Source organism: Diaporthe amygdali (genome assembly GCF_026229845.1).
Source record: "Diaporthe amygdali strain CAA958 chromosome Unknown NODE_50_length_292117_cov_63_955086, whole genome shotgun sequence".
Lineage (NCBI taxonomy): Eukaryota > Fungi > Ascomycota > Sordariomycetes > Diaporthales > Diaporthaceae > Diaporthe > Diaporthe amygdali.
The window spans coordinates 61,761-85,903 of NW_026517070.1; the positions used below are offsets into that span (position 1 = coordinate 61,761).

At 49.2% G+C, this 24,143-nt stretch overlaps 9 protein-coding genes across 9 annotated transcripts; 6 read left to right on the forward strand and 3 right to left on the reverse strand.

Moving 5' to 3' along the window:
• Positions 1–1,038: 1,038 nt before the first annotated feature.
• Positions 1,039–2,493, reverse strand: J7T55_014644 (uncharacterized protein; the record flags this gene model as incomplete). Its single annotated transcript, XM_053134952.1, has 3 exons — positions 1,039–1,650; positions 1,706–2,106; positions 2,397–2,493. 3 exons carry the CDS (start codon positions 2,491–2,493, stop codon positions 1,039–1,041), a joined length of 1,110 nt encoding a protein of 369 aa, XP_052987279.1.
• Positions 2,494–8,966: 6,473 nt separating this feature from the next.
• J7T55_014647 (uncharacterized protein) lies at positions 8,967–10,771 on the reverse strand (the record flags this gene model as incomplete). Its single annotated transcript, XM_053134954.1, has 2 exons — positions 8,967–10,495; positions 10,558–10,771. The coding sequence occupies 2 exons, from the start codon at positions 10,769–10,771 to the stop codon at positions 8,967–8,969; spliced, it is 1,743 nt and encodes a 580-aa protein (XP_052987280.1).
• A 2,003-nt stretch (positions 10,772–12,774) lies between these two features.
• Positions 12,775–13,379, forward strand: J7T55_014648 (Scytalone dehydratase; the record flags this gene model as incomplete). Its single annotated transcript, XM_053134955.1, has 3 exons — positions 12,775–12,799; positions 12,852–12,907; positions 12,963–13,379. The coding sequence occupies 3 exons, from the start codon at positions 12,775–12,777 to the stop codon at positions 13,377–13,379; spliced, it is 498 nt and encodes a 165-aa protein (XP_052987281.1).
• A 773-nt stretch (positions 13,380–14,152) lies between these two features.
• J7T55_014649 (uncharacterized protein) lies at positions 14,153–15,081 on the forward strand (the record flags this gene model as incomplete). Its single annotated transcript, XM_053134956.1, has 3 exons — positions 14,153–14,476; positions 14,539–14,865; positions 14,926–15,081. 3 exons carry the CDS (start codon positions 14,153–14,155, stop codon positions 15,079–15,081), a joined length of 807 nt encoding a protein of 268 aa, XP_052987282.1.
• Positions 15,082–16,647: 1,566 nt separating this feature from the next.
• J7T55_014650 (uncharacterized protein) lies at positions 16,648–18,009 on the forward strand (the record flags this gene model as incomplete). The annotated part of the gene is made up of 1 exon (XM_053134957.1): positions 16,648–18,009. The coding sequence occupies one exon, from the start codon at positions 16,648–16,650 to the stop codon at positions 18,007–18,009; it is 1,362 nt and encodes a 453-aa protein (XP_052987283.1).
• A 550-nt stretch (positions 18,010–18,559) lies between these two features.
• J7T55_014651 (uncharacterized protein) lies at positions 18,560–19,416 on the forward strand (the record flags this gene model as incomplete). The annotated part of the gene is made up of 2 exons (XM_053134958.1): positions 18,560–18,593; positions 18,665–19,416. 2 exons carry the CDS (start codon positions 18,560–18,562, stop codon positions 19,414–19,416), a joined length of 786 nt encoding a protein of 261 aa, XP_052987284.1.
• Positions 19,417–20,124: 708 nt separating this feature from the next.
• Positions 20,125–20,904, reverse strand: J7T55_014652 (nad-dependent epimerase; the record flags this gene model as incomplete). The annotated part of the gene is made up of 1 exon (XM_053134959.1): positions 20,125–20,904. The coding sequence occupies one exon, from the start codon at positions 20,902–20,904 to the stop codon at positions 20,125–20,127; it is 780 nt and encodes a 259-aa protein (XP_052987285.1).
• An 891-nt stretch (positions 20,905–21,795) lies between these two features.
• On the forward strand, positions 21,796–22,611 carry J7T55_014653 (lpha beta hydrolase; the record flags this gene model as incomplete). The annotated part of the gene is made up of 1 exon (XM_053134960.1): positions 21,796–22,611. The coding sequence occupies one exon, from the start codon at positions 21,796–21,798 to the stop codon at positions 22,609–22,611; it is 816 nt and encodes a 271-aa protein (XP_052987286.1).
• A 531-nt stretch (positions 22,612–23,142) lies between these two features.
• Positions 23,143–24,088, forward strand: J7T55_014654 (nad dependent epimerase; the record flags this gene model as incomplete). The annotated part of the gene is made up of 2 exons (XM_053134961.1): positions 23,143–23,245; positions 23,304–24,088. The coding sequence occupies 2 exons, from the start codon at positions 23,143–23,145 to the stop codon at positions 24,086–24,088; spliced, it is 888 nt and encodes a 295-aa protein (XP_052987287.1).
• Between the last annotated feature and the right edge of the window lie 55 nt (positions 24,089–24,143).

Here is a 24,143-nt window from a genome sequence, read left to right on the forward strand (position 1 = left end):
GATACTGAGGCTGTGTATTGGCCTACCTCGGGGTTCAAAAGGTCTGTTCGCACCGGATATCGACAAAATATATTGCTGACCTCATGTGCATCAGCCAAGCACATCCTTTAGGTCGAGGCTGATGAAAATCATGCCTAATGCGCAGCGAACAACCGCAGAACCGATAATCTAAGTCCATCACCATATGTCTGCTATTGCGGCTCATACTGAAGGGGTACTATCACCGCGGAGTATGTACACTGGCTTCGGCCCGAGATAGAGTGATAAGAGTGGATAGGGTGGCGAATCGGACTTGCAATTTTCATGCATCTCCGATAACCCACCAGGCACGGGGGTTCTAAGCACGCTTTGTTACAAAACTTAATAAATGTGCTTTGGACTACCGTCAGGATCCGCTCGAAGAATATAAAATACCTAGCAGATCGAGCGGGAAAACAAACTCCTAGCTTATTTTGAAACCTTTTTCTTATTTTAGAACGGCTGCCTAGGATGAGAAATATAGTCCAAGCATCTGACAATTTCAGTTCTCCTAGCCATTTGGACAGTAAATGTAAGTCTTCTTTACGCGTGGAACCGTGCTGACGTCCACGAAAATGGTGCGGGTGGACTCTATATGAATGGTGATGATTCTATAAATTACGGAGTTGAAAATCATGACATGGCCTTCGATACTCACAGAGTTGTGAGGGACACCAAAAAGACCACCGAAACTCGCTATCTACTGAAACGATTTATGTTTTGACCTTTCCACCTCAAAAATGCCAGCTTGCATCAGTCGAAGCGGTTCTGTCTACATGAGTAGCGTTGAGTTCTGTGACCTGACAAATTTATTCGAAATGGCTTGAATCTACAAGAACTTCCGCCACCTGGCAGTTGCAACTTATGCGCCATAACATCCCCTCGGCGTTGGTCTTGAAGTCGGTCTGCAGCGTTCGCGCGTATGCGTCAATTGACCATAATAAGGAAGACATCGAGTTGCTCATTCGACCAATTTGGACAGATGATTGGCATATATCTCAGCAACTCTCCCTCAGAGTGTCAGAATTGTAGACTGAGCTGGTTCCTTTCCGCGAAGGGTTGATACTGTAACTCTAATGCGACGGCTGACCCATCCTGCGATGACTTCCGGCTCACAACCGCAAGGCTCCCATTGCTGTCCCATACCTGATCAACAATCTCAAGGAGCTCATTTATGTCCATATCGCGATCGCTGTCTAATTGCCAGCGTGACAAATCTCGCAGACGAGCGCGGCTCTCCAACTCCAAATTCATGTCTTTGGTCAGACACGTCTCCTCGGCCGATACGAGCCTGACGTTCCGAACGACAAGGATCAACCTCGCCTGTGAACTAGCCAAAACTGTCAAGTGTAATTGTAGCTCGGCGAGTATGCAAGGACCAAGCTCTACACGTGGTAGCAGGGGCGACGTGGCGGGAAATGAGAGAATGTACATAGCGCCGTTGAGCGCCGTCTGACACGTCCCGCAGGGGCGATGCTGGATACTCACGCGGGGATGAGAGCTCTGCTGATAGCCATGATTTGCAATGGAACCCCTTCGATTTTCTGGAGGCTCGGAGACCTGGACAGTGAAATCTAGAGCTGGATATAAATCGGCCAACGCCATTACGGTCATGCTCGATGCTGATCCTGCCTATCACGCATCGCTGTCAGTCAAAGCGTGTATAGTCTCACAGAACTCCACTTACTTCAAACATAATCACAGAGGTATCCCTCAATTGAGACCAGTCGAGCTGCATGACTACGTCCAAGACGCTTGCCTCATCTTCGCATACCGTGTAGCGAAGATGAGCGAGCCACTGGCGCTGCAGACGAGGGCGCTCTTTGCAATCATTAGCAAAAGATGTAAATGCTGGACTAGCGAGGCTATATGCAGATACTGCCTCGCCATCGCTAGCTCTTTTCGTTGCATCAGCCATGTGGAAAGCAGCCGGCGCCCCAACTTCAGTCATGAAGAGAGCGGCATCTAGCAGACTAGGTTTGGTGACAAATGCTGCAGATAACGCGGTATGGGCAACGCGTCCCGGTTCAGGCATCTGCAGGAATCGGACGGTGGCCATTGTCTGTACCACGAGCAGTAATTGGCTCTCTGGCACAGAAACCAGCTCGCATATGTCTCTGGTAGCTACACTGCCTTCTCTGGGTATGCAAGCAAGTATCTGGAACTCCGCGAGCCACCCGAGGCAGGCCAAAAGTTGTGTCTATTTTGTGGTGATTATTCTTGAGTCAGTGACGGTCTGTCATGTAGGGTAATGAGACTGTTTAGGGCCCAAAGGAGCTCGAGAGTCACATACCTTCTTGGCCAAGGACTGTAGAAATACGCTGGGTTCGTCGAGGAAAAGTAAGGTCTGAAGCTGCGAAAGATGAGCTAGCAGAGACTCTCGTAGACGGTGGGCCTCGGCGGGATCGTGTTGAGTGCTCCAAGGCGAGCTGTTCTGCAGCCAAGGTCCCGTGGGCCCTGCGCCTGCGCCATCATTGTAACTATGTTCACGTAAAGCAAGTAAGCTCTGAACAATTGCGGCTAATTGTGTGTTGTATCCCTCGAGATGTATCGGTCCCGACATTTCGTCAACGCTGTCTTGGCATCAGATGCCTAATTGTGAAGATATCGCAGTGGCGTCGATCCGTTGGTCACCATAATTTGATCCCGGCATGCAGCCTAACATTTTATGGGACGCGGACATAAATGAAGCACAGATCTATGCCAGCTTCGGTCACTGCGGTATTCTGGTGGTTGTAGGGCAAGTAATGGTGAACCGTCTTAGACCGAGGCCCATCGTAATGATTTCATGTTAGGGGAAAATGCTACCGAAAAGGGTGTCTGTGCATGCACGAGTCCATTGCTTTGAGGATATTTGAAACCAAATTTGCCGATCCTATCCTTGAATCAAGCTTTTTGAGAACAGGAACGGGCCCCGGAGATACACCATACACCGCAGGGTATGGCATTATGCAGTACTGAAGAGCTCGGGATCATGCACCTCCATACAACCATCGATGCAAGGCCTATTGTCAGTTACACGTCAGCGCGCGCTACGACCTTAAGCCATGCATTTGGCCTCATTGAAGAAAAGCAGACCGAGGGATGGTAAATACTATTCTCCGTTTCGGCCATTTTTCATTTTCCATCGCACAACATCAGACGTAAGCGGAGTTCGGAGCACTTCAGAGCATCGGGCGTGTGGCAACAGCCCTGGAGTCTTTTAACAGACGAACAGGAACCATGGCGCTTGGAGAATCAAGATCTATGTATCATTTGTGATTAAAGGATGAGATTCATCCACCTATTGTGTCTCGTCCTCCAATGGCACCGGCTTTAAGTCATAAGAAGGCTGAGGCCGCACCATAGCAGTCACATTAGATCCTGCAGAGATGAGGCCAGATCGAAGCCCAACTCGCTCTCCGGCAAGAACCATGACTCGAACGGCACCAAAACTTCGGGACAGTTGCCAGGCATGTTCAGCTTCCAAAGTCAAGTGCAGTCGCAAAAAGCCAACTTGCGAGCGGTGCGCGACACGCCACCTCAAGTGCGAATACCTAGTCACCAAAAGAGCTGGCCGGGTGAAGCAGCGGCACAGCGAGCCCAAGGTACCATCATCAAACTTCATATTCAGTCCTGTCTGGTCAACACCTACAACGTCATATCCTGATGGGTCTACTGAATATAGCACCAAGTGGACTACACCATCGCCCCTGGATCTGAACACCCAGCTCAGCTCTTCATGTGCAGAGCCTTCGGATATGTCTCCAATGACCGCCCTTAGTGCGCCGGAATTCTTCGGGTCACACATGAGCTCTTTCCCTGGGCTTGACAAAATGGAATATGACCAATTCGGACCGGCGCACTTTGAACTTGCAATGGACAAGAACGATTATGGCATTGACCATTCCGGCAAGATCGATTTTGTGCCGAGCAGCGAACCAGAATCCGTGGATCTCCGTCTCGGTCTGGACGATCCGTTCTCAGGGCTCGGAAATTTCGCACTTGACCGAGCAGAGGAGAAGACCACTCAGGGTAGCGAGACAGTGGCAGCATCGTCGACGTCTGCAGGGTCATCCCCTGTAAACAGGGCCTCGCCTTGCTCTGAAGGTTGTCTGCTTCAGGCCATTGCACTGCTGAAGCAGCTTTTCGCAAATCTTTCTGCCAACTGTTCTCGTTCTCCGACCCTGAGTCCCACGGAGAACAACAATAGCTTTGTTCCCAATCACTCCAATCTAGAAGCTATAATCTCCAAGAACAAGCAGACTATTGAGGCCGTCAACAACATACTCAGTTGTCAATGCTCCCAGGATGCATATTTACTTACTATCATGACCCTGATAGTCTTCAAGGTCATAAATTGGTACTCGGCCATCGCGCGGGACAGTCATAGCAGCGAGCAGCCACCGGAGCGGAGACACTCGGTAGGCGGGACTATGGATGACATGGGAGAGGACCATGGACGAATAGCCGGTCAGTTGATTCTTAGCGAGCTACACTGTGTTCAAAGATTGGTCAATCAACTTTCCCACCGCCTGAAGGCCGATTCAGTCCGATCTAGTATGGGACAGCTTCTATCTGATGTGGACAGCTCCACACATAAGAGTGACTCGCATGTGTGGGTTCCATTCTCGCCAGCCATGCTCAATCAGCTTGAAGCAGATCTTCGCAAGGGTTTGCGTACTCTATTTACGGAGATAGTGAGTATGCTGCGAAATAGGGCATGAAAGTTAGACGCAATAAGCCTAAGTCTAATTAATATCAATTGTAACTAAACTAGTCTGCTGCATGTTGCCTCGCTCAGTGGTGAAGTGTGGCTTGAAATGCGCAGTGAAGGCTGGATAATAAGATCGCACATGAGCTGTCTACTTTCGTAGCTCAGAGAATGGAAGGCCTCTGGGTCTTGGATTGCAAGGCCATAACATGCAATCCCCTGATAGGATACTCATCTCTCTTAGCACCGAAATACCAAGCGACTTACGCACTGATACGATAAAGGATTGATTGTATATATGAGATGAATGTATCAATGACAAGCTGTTCATCTCCTTTTTTCTGTGGGAATAATGAGAGTAAGGTATGAGGTATGAGACTACATCTCCATTAACAACAGTTTCATGGTCTGGCCGCCAAAGCCTCGCACCCGGGCTATAACAAAGTTCGCTAATCACGTCATCCATAGCTTTCTTAGATTTTCCTTCTCTGGTAATGTGGGATGAAATTTTAGAATGAATTGCTACTTGTGTCCCTGCTCTAAGCCTTTTGTTATAGAGGTGGTATGATTACGTCCAATCTCGTCGTCAGAGTACCTGCGCAACCCATGACACTAAGGTAACATGAGATCATAAGACCCAGATGTCGTCCGAGCTCTGTCGTAGAGCTGCAAAATCAAGTCTGGAGTAAGTCCGACTTGGCAAAGATAATAAAAGTTCGTTCCCGGGCCGCCTTGCGAACCAAATAGCGGTTTGAACCACAGAGTGAAATAGTGGCTGGAATTGCTCTGCCATGTCCAAGTGCCCTGACACATCGCCTTAAGTGGTGGCTGTAGCTCCAATGATTGCTCCGGCCAGGGGAGTCAGGGACCTCGTGGCGTGCATCAAGCTCCACTTGAGAACGAGTTCCCTGCCGGCCGGCAGACTCGAAATGAGAGGCTGTGTCTTGCTCTCCGCCATTAGTCTAAACAGTAGATTATTTGTAGGAACCATAACGATCCAGGTGAATGGCACCATGATCACGGTCACGATGGCAGCATAAGCATAGGTAAGCCAGGACTTCTGAGCGGCTCGCCTTTTCATAGCCAAATAGGCATAAAGAGAACACGTGGCTACGGAGATTGCCGGGAGGATCTGATGACCATAGTGGTATGTGCGAGCCCACTGTTGGAACAAGAGTGCTGGCTCCGGAGTGGTGTCGAGAAAGACTGGGACAGCGACGGCGCTGATACTCATCATGCATCCTGGACTGCAGATAAGGACCTTGTTATGATAGGTAAGATTTGGGAGCACCATTGCGTACCTGATAGAAAAGACCCTGCAATCAGAGCAGTGGTCCTTACTCCGGCAAGAGCATCTTGTTTGGACTCCATGACGAAGGATCGAGGGGGATTAAAACACGAACGAGGCGCTGTGGTCACTTATAAACAACAGAGAGCGGACTTCCGGGCTCGATGATTTGATCTAAGTGGCTTAAGTGTCTAGTCGAAGACGGTCAATTGCCCAGAGCTTTCAAGGTGGTCCAACAGATGCAAAGAGACGATTCAGTGAGATCAAACATGCATTAAATACAACCAACACATGATAGATTCAGTTACGGACACCGAGTCTGACTAATCCTTGCTCGCTCTCCGACGCTTCGATTCGGACTCCAAAGGACAGTCCTCTGCCGGTTCGGGGTTTTCATGAACAGAGTTTTCTGAGCATCGACGTTTCTTCTGCACCGTCTGCGGGAACCCGTCGACAATCTTCCCTTCGTCTATGAATTGCTCAATCCACCCGATTGTCATCCTTCTAAGTTAGCCTCTTGGGAAATGTGCCTAGGTGAAAGCATGAGCTTACTGGCTCCTCTGCGTATCTGCAAAATGGACGTGGTCACCATAGAGATGTTTCTTGTAATACGGATCTTTTTTGAAGCTCTTATAATCCTCGATGTCTTTGAACACGACCTGGCTGAAGCAGTCAAAGTCTGCAGTGTTGACCATCTGGGGGTCGACAATTTCGCTCATCAGAGCGCGTGTCGAGCTCTGATTGTGAACCTTGACAGACGGTGGAGTTAGCCCAAGAACCTCCGTCGCATTGGTCCTGACGATGCTGCGAGAAGACCGTGATTTCCTTGTCATTGACCTACCTGAGTCCATCTGACAATCCCATATTTCACCATCAGATCCTGTGTCATGGGCGCTGAAATCTTAGTCATGTGGTGGCGGTACTCTCCTTCCGTCATGCCGGGTTTTCTGTATCCCAGTATGGTCAAACATAGCAATTTTCCAGCTGGGTTGTCCAAGACGACCGATTCAGTAACTGGCGGGGTTTCCATTTTCATTATTAGCTGGAGGATGATTTAATTAGCATGCAATGAAGATTGAAGTAGTGACTGAAGTGTCATTTTATAAGAATAGATGTCCAAATGCCGTTCCGTTAATCAATAAAGGCAGATGCTCCGACTCGGACATCGATGAAATTACGATGCCCGACCCGACGGCACTGCACGGTACTTAACAGAGTTTCAGAATCAGCCCGGTGCACTACATCGGAAGAAACACCTGAATTCTCGTAGCGAGGCTATTAATGAGACTTATGGCATAGTACATTATCTAATTGAAATGGCGAGTGCTCAGGGATCTTCTTGAGCAGCTTGGACATTCTTCTAATTATATAAACTTGTACTTGAGTAAGTGCCTTATAGCAAACAAGCCCGAACACGAGAAATAGAGCCTTTAATGCTGAAATTTCAACCTAAATCAACCACTCAGCTTGATGAGGCTAGACTTTATAGCTTACAAAGATGTCTTTTTCGTAGTTCTTCATGTCGCGCAAAATATACACTTTGGGATGAAATCTTCGTGAGCAAAAGAGGAACGCCTTTTCAGGATTGAAACCTTGCGGGTTCCGAGAAGAGCACACTTGAGCAACTCTTCATTGGGTGCCACCTCATTGATCATTTCTCGTATTGGTGTGAAAGGATCTGTCAAAGTCTGATTTTATTTGACTCGAGGTCAGAATAAACCTTTTTTGTGTTACCAAGTCAACCTGTTGAGCGAATCCGTGGTTGTTCAATATTGAATGACTCCTCCTGTAGTACAAATTACGCCCAGCATGACCCTAATAGAGATATTCTTTCTCAAGAGGCACTACGATAAAGTTTGGAAACAATTGAAACCTGTCAACGGACAAAATTGATATAATGAGCCCTGAAGGATTTGAGAAATCAGAACAGCTTGTTGTCGTGACATCGGGTATCAGCTGTACATCTCGGAGGAATGGAGAGAATTAAGTTCAGTAGACTAAGAGGCTACAGATTGCAGGCTTCGGGAATTTTGGGCCACGTGAATCGCAGTGCCACAGAAGTCGGAATGCATGGTCAACTTGTCCTCTACTGCCTAGGAATCGAAGCCTAGTAGTGCGCAGGGTTAATAGAAGCAGACGTGCAAAGAGCAAGGTGCGTGTAAGTGTGTTTGTCAAAGTGTAGGTATCCATGATCGCGATCACTTTGTTCGCGGTGGATCGGAAGCGAATCGGACCCAAAACAATACTAACTCCGAGATTCTGCTCAACTCCGCTCCGACAAATGTGCATTCCCAGTTCAACTTCGTTGGCACAGACGGCTTATAGGCCGTCTTGATTGCGGCGGCGTTTCCCTGACTCGACTTCAAGGACGCCGTCACTCCAGAGAAACCCCTGGTTCGTCACAAAGAAGGTATTTCCCCTGGTCAGAGTAACGCACAGGTACAGCTCCCCTCTAGCGAGCGCGCGCGCAAATATTCTGCAGCGTCTGGACAGATCAATATCCGAGTCCGGCCTTGATACACCGTTCCATTTTCCGTCGATCATCTGAAATGCTCTGCACATGGACGTCATCACGAACTGCGCAAGACCGGATCAGGAGCTGTCGGTATTGACACATCGCCACACGTTTCAAGTAACAACGACCGTGGGTCCTTGGTCCACTGAACATTAAATATTTGCAGATGCGTAACATGGCACTAAGAGGCCCAAGACACGTACTAGGGCTTCATTCGATTTGTCTCCGGACGTTCAAATTACTGCATGATGAATTGGGATGTCAGAACATCCTTAAATTGAAATCCCCACAGTTGCATTGATGTAAACGAGTTTGTATTGATCTGTTATCGCATATACACAAAGTCAAGTTAAAATCCTAAATTTCTATTCGCTGATCATTTGAAGGGGAGAAATACCACGACCCGTCTTACTGGCTAGTGCTGTTAAATGTATGCCCTTTTCCATATTGCTTCACATCCCGTCCGCATGCATGATGTCCATCGCAGCTCGGTGAGCCACAGCGTACACATGGGACATGGGATGGCACGTGGGCAACGTCGGTATGGCGCTGGAATCTACTACCCGGATGCCGTCCAGTCCCTTTATGCGCCAGTTGGTGTCGACGACCCTGCCCAGTGGCACAGTCCCTACAGCATGATGAAACGAAGAAGCACTCCTCTGAATGGCCCGCCAAAGCTGGTCGTCGGACGTTGAATTCGAGCCCGGGAAGACCTCCATGACCACCTTATCTGAAAACTCCTGATCAGACGTAAGCACAGAGCGCATCATCTTGTATGCATACAAGATGGCTGCTTTATCAGCCGGAGATCCGTAGTAATTACTGTAGATCAGCGGAGGATCGCGATAGTCGGATGAGTTGATAGTCAAGTACCCGGCGGCCTCAGGCTGCATCAAAGACGCCCACGTCGATGCCATGCTAACATTTGAGTTCGGCGCCAATGATGCATTGAACGCGTACGCGCCACACTGAAAGAGAGCATGTGGTCTGTCCGCGTCGAGCTGTTGATAGAAGCTACTATTGACACCTGCAAGCGCTTCATCGGGAAGACGTAGTGCGGCGTAGGATGGGGCTGCAAGATTCCAGCCTAATGGCCCGGAGTAGTTCGCTTGGTACTGTCTCTCCACCTCAGCAGTGAGTGTCGCGTCGCTTTGCCATCTCCAATTCGTCATAACGTCATCAGTCACTTGCCACTGGATATAAGAATAATGGTGATCCCAAATCTGAGCGCCAATGCCGGGGATGTCGGCCACTACAGGGATGTCAAGGTTTTCGAGGGTTTCGGCCGGTCCTACACCAGACTGCAAGAGCAGCTTGGGGCTGTTGACGGCGCCTGCTGCGAGAACAATCTCGTCCGCAGTCATAGTATCTTCCATACCCGTCAGCATGTTTGTGAATTTTACACTGGTCGCCCTCGTGTTTGAGAATCCGATGCTCTGTACCCAATGGTTCGCAAGGACTCGCGCATTCGGGCGGTCGGCCATTTGCATGCCATACGTGCTCGGCGGATAAGATCGGGTGCGGTTGCTGACCCGAATAGATTGCAGGCCCAGATAAACCCCGATTCCCTGGCCGTTTTGGGCGTCCATCATGGAAAGATTGGCCTGGTTCTGCCAGGCGTGTGCAAAAGGAAGCTCTGTACCAGCCAGACCGCTTTGGCGGCTCAACTCCACTGGACCATCACCGAAAACGCTCATATTGTCAATGGGTTCCTCATAGTTAGCCGGCTGTTGAGTGTAATGAGTGGTGGCTCTGTAGTCGTCTAGAATAGAGCTCCACGCAAGACCTGGATTACCAGAGATGGCTGCCCATTCGTCGAAGACTGAAGCTGAACCACGGCAGTATCCCATCGCATTCACGGCTGAGCCACCACCCAACGCCCGCCCCTGCCAGAGGTTTGGCGTCAAGCCGCCGAGGTTGTCATCCGGCTGCGAATTGTACTGAAACATGAAGTCCGCGACATTCATAAGATAGCCAGGTGCTGCATCGGTATTAGCAAGGCTGCCAATCATCCAAGGATTGATAATCAAGTATGTAGCTTACTGTTGATATTATCATTGTTTTGAGGGTCCGGTCCCGCCTCAAGAAGAGTGACATTGACTTGGGGATTCCGTGATAGTTGCTCCGCGACCACGTAGCCAGCAGGACCGCCACCCACGACCAGATAATGTGTTTGAGCAAGCACTTGCGTAGTTCCTGCGAATAGCAGAGCCACGACACCCAACAAACTGCAATGTGAGTCAAGCCTGGACGCCATTGTGACGAGCAAATACCGTGGAAATTTGATTTGGAGTCAATGACTGCACCGAAGTGTATGTCACCAATATCTGCTAGACAAAAGACGACAGTGAACCGATCATCTCTAGTAGGAACACCAAGCTCTGATGTGAGACAGTAGGTGAATGGTCAGCCAAGCGTATAGGTATTAATATCCTCACAGATTTTCAGTCTCTTCAAATTTGGTAGCTCGGGACGGTCGTACATGAGCCCCGAATCAGACCATAGCAATTGCTTCCTATTTCTACGGACATCGAGGCGGAAATTGAGTTTTGGTGAAGGCCGAGAGTCGTTCGTTAATAAATTAGTACACGGTTGCCGGGCGAAACACGTGCGGCATAGTTCATGTAGGGCACAGCCGCTTACAACACGAACTTGATTAGTTGTTCGCAATTATGCGCTTGCGCATCCGTTTCTGGTACTCCGAACCTTGATTCTGGTGGATGCAGTTCTTGTGTAAGCTCTTCAGGCAATTTAATTCCTAATACGTGGATCCAGGACTGAGCGCGAACAAATGAAATTTCGACGCTGCAGATAATAGAACCTGAAACATTTGCCCCGCCTGCATTTCCGTGATGCATTGCCGTTTACTACTCGAGGAGCTTTGTTGATTGAATCAGTACGCTAATTCTCTCAAGCTAGTTCAAGATGGTTGAATATTATCTAGCATGTATTCATAGACACCAGAACAGCCGTAATTTTAGTGAATCGTAGTTCGAATTATCCAGAACTCGAAACCTGTTCAAAATCGATCAGAAGCGCCCAAACCGGGCGCAACGGAGCGAGGACAATGTACACTGACTGTAATGCCCTAACATATGCCATGCAATCGAGCTTGCTGTATCGGAAAAAATGCCATCCACTACCTTCTCCCAGTAGCTCCACGTCAGGCGACCAACTCACTGCCCTTGAAGTGATGCAACATACGTCCTCGAACCTGGGTTCCTTTTTCTCTTCCCATCTGGTTGGTCTCGCATCCTTCTTCCACAGCTCCAGCAATCCGCATCACGCAAAGACATTGGGCAACGAAGGCCAAATGAACCCCATTCAGATTTACTTGTGCAGTTTCATGCAACGGATGAGTAAATTAGAATGATTCTGCCATCTCCGCAGACTACTTTACCGAGTGATGGACGACACTGTTAGTCACTGAGGATCTAATGGTCCCAGTTCGGCACCCTCCCAAATCTATTGCCAGCTCGAGCCTGAAGGAGCAATTCTGCCAGGCTTTGTATTTCGACAACATTTTTCCTTTAAAACCTCTGATCATGTTCACTGGGTCTCCCGATGACTGGTGATGCTCCTTGTTCTTTTCCCTCTGCGCGTCGTGCAACGACAGGGATTCTATTTCAGCTGTACTTGATGATCGGAGGTATACCCTTCTCTTAGAGACAAATTATGGCACGAACAGACATGAAAATACTCTCGGTAATGGCCGAGAGAAGCATAAGTCACATAGCCTTGGTGAAGCTAGTACAGTCGCGAAGCATCGTCTACATCTTCCTCTACTATAGGCGGCCCGCGACAAGACTGTGCTCTTCAAATTCAAGTCATGGCAGAAGGTGGCTCAAGTTTTGCAACCTTGAAAATATGCTGCCCAGCCGCAACCAACTCCGCATCAGGCCAGTGGTTAGCTCAATAAAGTCCGGGGAAGGCTAGGAAAGGTCGATGACCGAAGCTGGGACATTTGATAATCTATTTCGGCTCGGCTGTGGTCCCGTAGCGCTGGATCCCGAAAGTATGCATGAACGCTTTGAACCGCATAGACTGTAACCGATCCGGATCCCGGTGGTTCCCTGAGATTTGCAGGTCATAAACATCATCATGCGCCGTAAATAGAGCATCAATGAATTTCGTCACTTTACAATTACCCATTGTCATCACGTTCATGTGCACCTCACAATCTCGTCATATTAAGAAAAGAAGAAGAAAAGAAACACCCAAGCAACACTCAAATCGCTGTCAGCTGACAAATAGTGACAAATGTCTACACAACACACTCTTGAGGGTCAGTTGACAACGCGATACAGCCCACATGCAATTACTAACAGCCTAGATAGATGTCTTGGGGTGTGAGACTGCTTTGTTCGAATGGGCAGAGAGCTTCGATTCGAAGGTAGATATTTAGTTGCTCATCATTCCAGGGGTATACATTGCTGATCCACGTGCAGGACTGGACACGTCTTCGAAAGTGCGCCGCTCCAGCGTTGAGGGTGGACTACCGCTCGTTCCTCAACAAGTTGTGGGAAGACATGCCGGCTGATGAGTTCGTGGGCATGGCTTCCAACCCACACTTCTTGGGCAATCCGCTGCTGAAGACCCAGCATTTTGTAGGCTTGTCATCCTGGGAAAAGGTCTCGAATGATGAGATCGTGGGGCACCATCAGATGCGAGTGGCCCATCAGAGGTATACGGATTCTACTATGAAGACTGTGGCTATCAAGGGACACTCACACGGGAGCGCGACCATGTGGTATAAGAAAGTCGACGGGGTTTGGAAATTTGCTGGACTCAAGCCAATCGAAAGGTGGTTTGAGTATGATTATGACAAGATCTTTGGAGACGCAACGAACGAATTCAAAGAGTAGAATCTGATTATTCGCCGAAGTTACCTATAGAGATGGAGTCTTAATGACTTCATAGCAGAACGGATCATGTTTAAGAGACCGCCACGAAATAAAGACATTCTAGCATTTTTCTTAATCCAATCAGTTGACTAGAATATCAAGAGCAGCTTGGTGTACCTGATTGTTGTTGGGTCAAACTTGTAGAATGAAACTAAACAGTTGAGATTGTCGAGTGACCTCGACTAGAAACATACCAGGACTGTTGATAGAGACTAGGTGGATGGAGCTGAACTCGCGATTCATGTGCAGCCACCCAGCTGCCGGGCTGCTATCGAGCCGAACGAAACACCAAAAGTTTTCAGCTGATGATTGCGCTGTAGAGGTTACTCCGTCGTCTGATACACACAAGGCGAAGGCGGAAGGCCCAATCCCTGCTGTCCACCTTAGCGGAATGCATCGTAGGAACCATCTCGTCTATTGAGCTCCGGAAACCGAGTAATAAACCCCGGACATCTGTAATTTGCATCCCTAGTGCTCAAAGGCCGGCATTCAAAATGCCACCGTTCCGCGGACAGACATGAGAGCATGCGCAGACTGTAGCAGTATAATAAATACGGAAGCCCAGCAGTTGTATAGCAGTTCGGGTCGCTCCATGTTGCAGACGATCTCGAATCTGTTTCTGGGCTAGAATATCCACTCATCTAGCATTTCTATAAGTCCTTGACTACCTTCAGCCTTCTTTTTCGGAAATAATTCAGCACCTTGCTTCGAACACTTCATCCCCAGCAGGCATTATGGCATCTCCGTTCCGTCTGGATGGCAAGGTCGCCCTTGTCACAGGTGCCGGCCGAGGTATTGGGGCGTCTATCGCGGTCGAACTGGCCCGTGCTGGAGCAAAGGTAATTGTCAACTATGCCAGTTCAAGCGGACCGGCCGAAAAGGTCGTGGCCGAGATCAAAAGCCTGGGGTCAGATGCCGTCGCGATCCAAGCAAATGTCAGGGATGTTAAAGAGACAGTGCGACTATTTGAAGCTGCCAAGTCGCATTATGGACAACTCGATATTGTTGTCTCTAATGCCGGAGTCGTCTCTTTCGGACACTTCGGAGACGTCACAGAGGTAAGCAGTTCAGAAAGTGACCTGCGGAGCAGAGATGACGCTGACATGAATGTGCATTATAGGAAGAATTTGACCGTGTCTTCAGCCTCAACACGCGGGGACAGTTCTTCGTAGCTCGAGAAGCGTACAAGCATCTGAGTCGAGGTGGTCGCATTATTCTTACCAGCTCGAACACCGCTGAAGGGTTCGTCGTACCCAAGCACTCGCTATACTCCGCCTCGAAGGGAGCCATTGAGTCTTTTGTGCCGTGTTTGGCAGTTGACTGCGGAAAGAAGAGGATCACGGTAAATGCCATTGCGCCCGGCGGTATCGTGACAGATATGTTCCATGCCACTGCGAGAGACTACCTTCCGCATGGTGAGAACCTGAGCGAGGAGCAGATCTTGAAGGTCAGTTCATGCCAGATAGTATGAAAATTTCTTTGTTGCTAATCAGTCGTTCATGTGAAGATCGTTGCATCAGTATCTCCTCTCAACCGCGTTGGCCTACCAGTGGATGTTGCGCGTTGTGCTGTCTTTCTAGCGAGCAGCGAGGGCGAGTGGATCAACGGCAAGATTTTGCGACCCGACGGTGGGGCTGGGAGCTTCCCAAGCGGCGAGGATTAAACGAAAGTTGTCTTCGTCTCGGTTAGATAAGTGCATGTGTCGTCAAGGAGAAATTCAACTGTTACAATGGCACGAATGGTACCGAGCTTGACCAACTTATTCTACTTTGAATGTGGCAATACTTCGACACTGGTCTCCAAAGTTGCAATCATTCTGCTCTGTGGTGTCTTCGAACCAAGATCACAGATTAGAATCTAATACTACGGTACTTAAATAGCCTTGCAATATCACTCTAGTTTTGGTTGTCATGTACGTGTATAACAGAGGACCTGGAGACTGTTTGTGTGAGCGTCTGGTTGTGGTAAACTTCTCCGCTACTACTAGGCAACTTACATTCAAATCGGCTGGTCCACATCTGTGGTACTACAGACTATTTAAATGCAACCTCCTATGTCAAAGACGTCTTCAATGCAATTATGTTTCTCTCAAAATGATTGATGAACACACCATAGCAGAAAAATGCCTACATATAAAGTCACATAGTCAACGGACCCAGCCATTTTTGAATGGCCTCCTCTGATGACAGTGCTTCTGAGTCTCCAGATTATGAGAGAACTTTTGTGCAATTGTGCCTGACACCTAATCAATAGCAGCCTGCCACTCCATCGCACTCATCTTACAGCGATTCGGAATAAAGTTTTCAAGTGCGGAGTTTTGTTCAAGCCTCGGAGTAAATGTGACTTGATCACAAAGTTTGAATCGCATGTCCCTCAGTCTGCATAATTTTGCGCAATGGCTGTTTCAGCATCTTTGATCGTGACTTTTGTTTCAAGAAGAGTTCGAAAGCATTCGAGTGATGGTATGATGCGCAGATTAGTGTGGTGACAAACCAACTTTGATCAATCTCTTTTTCAGAGCAGAGAGTCAATTTGATCGAACGCACTGGGATCATTTTGCTAAAGTAGGCTAGTAGATTATTGTGCCAGATACTCTGATTAGGTTACAATAAACTACTCCTCCTCGAAACGTGGGACTTTGCTGCTTGGAAAGTATGTAGGACTGAAGGGTTCTGCTCACCTTTCATTTTCGTCGTCGCTGTAGTAGGGTCCCCAACTAGGTTTCCCTGTAGTCGCGCGTATTCCTCGAATTCCACCACTGATGGAGGTCTAAGGTCACTATGAATCAATTGTTGCAAAACATCCATAGGCCCTGAGTGCAACACCTTACACGTCCGCTATTATTTGCACGCCCGAGAGCCTGGTAACAGTACTTTGATGCAAATTAGATGTTCACAACTGTTGCCGGTTCCCGAATAACATAGGATGAAAGTAGAAACTCCTTTCGCCGAGCCTTGGTCTCTTAGATCGCCTTATTCTTTTATAACATCGTATGTTCCCATGACCCTGGATTCAGGATTCTAGCTGCTTTTATGGCCACAGCCGCTTGACATGAATGTCGAAGGTGGATATATAAATACATAGACGCATTGGGATAATAAAGAATACCCTCGGCTCATCAGCATAGAGAGATCCAAGTCCATCATACTCGTATCTTCGAATACGTCTTGCCATTCTTCTCGACTATCTTTGCTTTTCAGGAGGATTCACAATCATCTCCTCATCCAACATGAGTACGCAGACAATTACAGCTTCCTCTCAGGTTCACCTGGGGCCCCAGCACCTGGGCATGTGTCCCGGTATTAAATCAACCACCCCTGGCACAATCGAGGCTGCGAACCGACTGCTGCAGAAGAATCATGATGAATCTCACATTTTCTGGAGGGATTTTGCCGGGCACAATCATACGGTACATAATGTGCTTACGCGCCTGGCCATTGGCGCGGATGCTGCGGATTTAGAGTCGGGATATGTTGACAACGAACGTGATCGGCGCCCTATGCCACCACTCGATGAGAGCGTTATCCGTGAGCTGGAGAGCGATGACGGCTTCTACCGCCACCTCGGCCAGCTCTCTGATTACACTAATTACATGGTCTTTTTCGAGCGCGAAATAGAGCGCAAGGGCTGGAAGGAAGTTGTTAACGAGTATTGCTTTGGGCGCACCCGCAACGCTGACGTCCTGCTCGCGCGCATGTTTGATGGCGCGTTCCACCCTATTATCCACCTAGGCCTCGGAGTCGAGTTCGAGCAGCCAAGCATCGTGGCCGAAGCGCTTGCGCAGGCTGCTACTGACATCAGCTTCGAGGTCGATGTCTTTTTCCTCAACGCGGAGGAGTATGCACGCAAGGCCGGCACGCCACCCTCAAAGCCAAGGCCACTTGTTGAACTCTACCACGAGGCCCACAGCAATGAGAAAATCCATCATGCAGCACGCTGGGATGATTTCCAGTGGAAAATGAAGAACGGCGTCCTGGGTCGTGCAGGCCATGAGATCGCAGCACTGGCGGCGCAATTCCGTGTTGAGCCAGCCACGCTAGAGCGCCGCACGGCGGAGATGATCAGCTGCTGTGCCTACCTTGCGGGCGCTGCGCAGCGCCCGGGCAAGGAACGCCGAATTGACTTCTTCTACATGCACGACGTAACCAGCTCCATCTTCCTCACCATACTTGCGCGTCAGCCTTGGATTCGAATCGAGGATCGCATACGAATGGTCGAGTGGAAGGCTCGGCTTGACTTGGTCTGGTACGCCACCTGCGGTACACCCGAGCTCCGCCTCGCCGAGCTCGAGGGCTATAAGGCCGGGGTCAGCGCAGGGTGGACCTGGGAGAAACTGTTCGATGTCGTAAAAGGCCTCCATGACGACGGCCATGTAGCCAAATTTGCTCGGGCTCTCAAAAATGGCGAAGAGGTGTCACAGCCGTTCGAAAATGGGCCGGATGCATCCGCGTTCCCAGTCAAGGGGGACATGTGGCTCAATTTGTCCCGAATGGCGTATGATATCACCCTCGATGTGCCTCAAGAGAAGAAGTGGCCGGCTTTCGTTGGGTTTGATGTACAATGGGAAAATGTCCCCGACTTGAAAGAGTGACCGTAAAGATCGCTAGCCATTAATTAGTTGAGACTCGCATGTCAGCGTCTCGGAGATAGCGCGGATCTATATTTCAAAAGCAATACTTCAGTCCTACTTCGCTCTCTGGCTCTGAATTTGATCAGGTTTTAGCGAAATCTTCAAGCGATAGTCTCTCATACTATTGTATTATGATCTGAACAGCAGCTCGGGGAGGATTGCTATCACTTCCCGTATTTGATTTCGGAGTAACTGGACCCAAATGCCGATGACTGACCGCTATTAGCTGTGACATTTGTACGTATACATGCGTCAGAAATGAGTCAGACATGAGTCTATAATGGGACGGAGTTTATATTTGCAAGGCAGACTGAGATCAAGCACCGGACTGTTATGCCCGTAGCGGTTCAATATATATATCAGCTGAATTGAATTCCCAGACGCCAAAAAGACACACCTATCCACCTTAAAATCTACCTGAGCATCGAAATCCCCTACAAACCCCCAAATCTCGTGTCTTGTCAACAATATATCACAATATATCAGAGAAACAGAATAATCACCTCTCATTATGGCCTCTAGCAAAACCATCGTCCTGATCACTGGTGGGTCATTTTATATTGTGATTGTCTTGAAATATTCAAACCATGGAATAAGATAGTAACCCATGCCTTAGGTGCCAACAGTGGAATTGGCTACGAGACGGTGGTTGCCTTGGCAAAGGCGTCGCCAAACTATCATATTTTGCTCGGGGCTCGATCCCTTGAGAAGGGTCAGAAGGCGCTGAATGAAGCCATCGCTGCGGACAGCTCGCTGCAGGGCCGCATCGAAATTATCCAGATTGACGTTATCGACAAGAGGTCCATTGAGGCTGCCAGGGAGCAAGTCCAGGCCAAATTTGGCAAGTTGGACGTGCTGGTCAACAACGCGGGCATAATCGTGCATCGTCCCGACGTCGACACGCTCACCAGCCTGCGCGAGCATCTCGGGACGAATACGGTTGGCACCGCTATCACCACCGAGACCTTTGAACCGCTACTAAAGAAGTCCTCCAGCCCGCGATTGATCCATGTCTCATCGGATCAGGGCTCGATCTCTATGAGGCTGGACAAGAATGGTAAGTGGTACAAGATCCAAGCTGACGGCTACCGTGTAAGCAAGGCCGCCTTGAACATGCTGGCGGCGTGCCATAAGGCGAACTACGAGGAGTGGGGCTGCAAGGTTTGCGTCTTCAATCCGGGATTGTGCGTGACGAACTTGACGGGAGAGGCCGGTCGCCAAGTGCGCATCGATCACGGCGCGAGGGACGCCAAGGACGCGGCGTATGCTCTTGTGGACACCATTACTGGGAAGAGGGACGCCGATATTGACAAGTTCGGTGCGCAATCCGGCATTCTTGATCTTGATGGTGGTATACTTCCATGGTAGAAGACGCCTCACCTATCACCTGTCTGTGTCCCAGGATTTCTGGATTGCTACTCTCGTGTTGAGTGCGCAGAGATACTAGTGTTTCACAACTATACAGCCCGCAAACTCTGTGCATATTCCTCCCGTCCAGCGTTTCAGGTAGCTGTAATTGCGTGGCGATCAATGTGCTTGGGGAAGTCCTGACTATAGTGATGGTAACCTTGCCTATACCTCTCCTCATCGATCTATACTCATGGCTCAAGTATGTGTTTACATTTTGGTAAAATTCGTCTTTAGATACACAGATCTTGGACAAATTGGTCATTATCCCCATCACCCGATCCGAGCTTTTCTTCGTGGCGCGTTCCAGGAAATGCAGGTGCTGTTTCGGTAGACTATCTCAGGTGTCATTCAGTTCACGAGGTTGTACGCTCACCTTCACCGACATTGGCCGAATTTAAACAAACCAACAGTACGAGATATTTGAACTCAGACTTTATACAGTACTGATTAAAAGAATGAAATCATTGCCTTACATAATATTTATATTCCTGAAGAGATAGAAGAGAGAACACCGCACACTGCTGAAGGCTGTGTGGGTGGCACCTCTTATATACGAAGCGAGCAGCCCAAATGTAGGCCCCCAAACGACAGCTCAATCTTAACCTCTGATGAAACTCTATTTGATCCTCCCCTTTAAATCGATACCTTTGAGTCCTATACATCATTTCACCCTAGCATGGGAAGATAAGGGTGTAGCCAAGGGAAGTAATGCCTCAAAATTCCATAGAAAGCCAGTAGGGGGAGCTTCTTTGGGAACTTGGCACTACCGTCAACATTGTTAACGCTTACATCTCTCATGTCGTAGCGATTTTCGGGGTCATCGGTGGCTTCAACCATTGCTGCCGCCAAGTCGAGGTAGGACACGAAGGTTTCCTGCGTCGTGAGGTTCAGGCGGTGGCCGCGTTGTTTGTCCTTCACCAGGCCACCCGGCTTGACAAAGATGCTGGTCAGCCATGATTCCTCGGCGCGCAGCAAACTTTCCTGTACACGGAGGTCGGCATAGGTGTTGGAGTTGGCGTGTGTCACGATCCAGTGCATTGGCGCGGCCAGGTTTGTACACATGCTCGGTTCGAGACTGGCCGAGGACAATACGGTGATCTTGGGCATCTTAGCCTGGGGATCTTCCGCCCGTATTTCCTTGAGAGCCGTCAGTAGCGTGCGCGTAGTGTCCTGTGCTACTCGCACGCGCGGGACGTTGTCGTTCATGGTCACGGCCAGCATGACAGCACGGCAGCCGCGCAAGCATTCCTTGAATACCGCGACGTTGTCGATGTTCCCTGAAAAGATCTTGATCCGGCCCGACTCGACCGCCTCAGGGAACATGGCCCGGAGTTTGGACTCATTTCGGCAGTACGCGTGTATTGTGATATCTTGCAGAGGAAGCAGCACTTCGACGAGCGAGCTGCCGCAGTTGCCAGTGGCGCCAAAAACAGCGTAGGTGGCCATTTGATTTCCCTTGTTGCTTATATGTGGGATTATAAAATAAATCTGAGTGAGAAGCTGAGCGAATATGCCACTCAACACCATGTCAGATCTTTGTCGAAGGGGGGTAGGCACCGAAGGACTTTAACACAATTCCCGTACCACGTTTGCATATTTGCCCTCCGCACTTGTAGGCTAGAAACGAAGTTTTTCGCGGCACCCGGACAAGAGACGACTCCGGAGAATCAAACGCGGAGCAATGCTCGGTAAGCGGTGGAGATAATAATTGCCGACTTTTCCAAAAGCTTATTTCCCAAATCACTCCGGCGCGGGGCATTGTTTGGTTTCAGCAGCTCCAGGCGATATAGACACAAAGGTGCAGCCAAAAGTCAGTTTCTGAAGACCCGAAAGCGGATGACGACGCTTGTGTTTATTCTGGGCATTTGATAATAATCCCATGCTAGCACCTCATGTCGCGTATTCTAATTTTCCAAGTGCCAAATCAACTCATAAGAGTTCGCCTTATTTTCATGCTGAGAGCCATTCTCGTTGTAGATGGCATTTCCAGGATATTATTGTTTATTACTTGCCATATGTGATCGGTATTTAAATTCCATGATTCCATGAGTGGGCAATATCAGATAATTCGGTGTCCGATCCGTTGTTGAGACGAAAGGAAAACTCCAGCGCTATGCGAACAATCAAACCTCGCTATGAGACGTTGCATCAACAATGGTGCCGAACTCCGACAGTCTCGAGCAATATATAGTTCGTATTTTTCCTTTGTCAGAAAAAGACTTCTCATCAATATAGTCACAGTCACGACAGACTACCACAGTTCCCTGAAGACCAAACACTCACAACGCAAAAGGAAAATAGAAACACTTTCAACGCTCAATTTCTTATAACACCACTATGGCTGGTCTACCCGAACCCATTTTTGTTGAGACAAGCTACGGCCGACTGGCTCTTCGCTCGGCTGGCTCCGGTAGTCTGCCTCCGGTTCTTTGCATCCACGGAAACTCCTCAAGTTCCGATATCTTCCGCCATGTACTGCAGAGTAAGATTCCATCGACACGCCGGGTGCTCTCGCTCGACCTTCCGGGGCATGGCCAGTCCAGCGACGCCGCCGACCCTAAGCGCACCTATACGATGCCGGGCTACGCCAAGGCAGCAGTCGAGGTTTTAGAGAAGCTCGAGATCAAGGAAGTTGTTGTAGTCGGCTGGTCGCTGGGCGGACATATCGGGACCGAGATGTTGCCTCTGTTCCCGGGCACCAAGGGACTGATGATGGTGGGATCGCTCTTGGTCGGGCTCTACGACGCACCCCTCGACGACGACCGCACTAGGTGGAACATGCGTGAGGACCTTACCGCTGATGACCTGACCATGTTCGCCAAGCTTGGCACAGGCGGACCATTCGAGCAGTGGATGGCGGATGCGGCTATCAGGACGGACGGCAAGGCGCGTCGGGTGCTGTTCCAAAACCTTGGCTTCGGGGACTGTTCCAACCAGCAGCAGCTAATTGCCGAGACTAAGGTGCCGACTGCGGTTGTCATCGGAACTGATGAGCCACATCTCGACAATAACATGATCAAGGGGCTCAAGTACGGCAACCTGTGGAATGGCAAGGTTGTGGAGATCGCCGGCGGTGAGCATTGCCCGCTGTGGGAAAAGCCTGACGACTTTCTCCCTGTGCTGGAGAAGTTCTTGGCAGATGTCTCTGCTTAAGTACTTCCCAGTCGAACTTCATGTTATCGTTGTGTAGTTTGGAGATGTAGCAGAAGTCGATATCAGAACTTAGTCGTCGAGCCTAGAATCAACAATAAAGCCATATGAGCTCATCAACCTCATGTACAAAGTCCTTCAGGCAGATTCCACAGTATACGCATTGTATTAAATAATCAAATGGCAGTAAATGACCAAATGACTACCGCAGCTTAATTTAGGAGGTCATCCAACATCCATCTGAGCATCACCTCTGCACTGCTCTCATGTTGAAAGGCTCGAGTTTGTCCGTAGGATTCTTCTCGGTTCAAATGATCCCAGGCGATAAGATTATAACATGGAAGCATTAGTCAAATAAAAGACTGTTTTGGACGGTATCCAAATTGCCCCTTGTCCGTGGTCGGGGCTTTGCGCTAACCTGCCGAGATCTCACCTCAGCACTACTTGGTTTGCCTATTCAACAAAAAGGCCTCTTTCCACTTAATTTTGACCGGTCTTTCCACAGATTGAACACCTCAACCAAAGACTCCCACCATGGCTCCCGACGGCAAGAGGCTCATCGACAGACTACCAACAGCCCCAAGGCCTAGCCGCCTGGCTGTCCTGGGACTGGGACTGCCTCGCTCAGGAACGAAATGTGCGGTACCTTCACATGACTTGACGTATGGGATGCTGACTACCGACATAATGAATAGCTATTCGGGCCGCATTGAATATACTCGGCATACCAACGTACCATACGACAGATGCTATGCAGAACGGCGAGCTCCCACTTTGGAATGAGGCATTGGCAGCAAAGTATGCAGGTACCAAGGCACCCTATGATGCTGACGATTGGTCAAAGATCCTTTGGAGATATGAAGGGATAATCGATGCGCCTGCCATATTCTTCATGGAGGAATGGTTCGCGCAGAATCCGGACGCGAAAGTCATACTCAACAAACGATCATTCCAGGGCTGGTACGGTTCTGTTAGCAATACAGGAATGCCCTTGATTTCGTGGAAATGGTGGCCATTTCTGCGGCCCTTTCTCAGCACAGAAACAAACGCATGGTATCAATACGCCTGTTGCTTTCTTACCATGATTGGAGGCTCAGGGCCATACGTCACCACTCCTCATCCCGAATACTGGACAGAAGAGCAGTATCGGAAAACCTATGAAACCCACTACCCACGCGTGCGAAGCTTGGTGGCAGCTGACAGGATCCTTGAGTTCGACCTGGGCAAGCACGGATGGGAAGAACTGTGTACATTCCTGAATAAAGAGGTCCCCAAGGAGCCGTTCCCACACACAAACCAAGCAAGAGACATGGTTGAGCAAAGGAGGAAATTGTGGGTCAGAGAAGCTGCAGCGAATGCTCTGAAGGTGGCTGTGTTGGCTCTGGGTTTGTCAGGGGTAGGCTGGATCTGGTGGCAGAATGGGTCGCAGGCTCTTCGGCTAGTGCGCTCGTTTGAAGCTGCTTCAGGCCTGTACATATAAGTCCGATCTATAGCCCAAGCCATCTTGATACCTGTATCAATGCAAATTCATCACT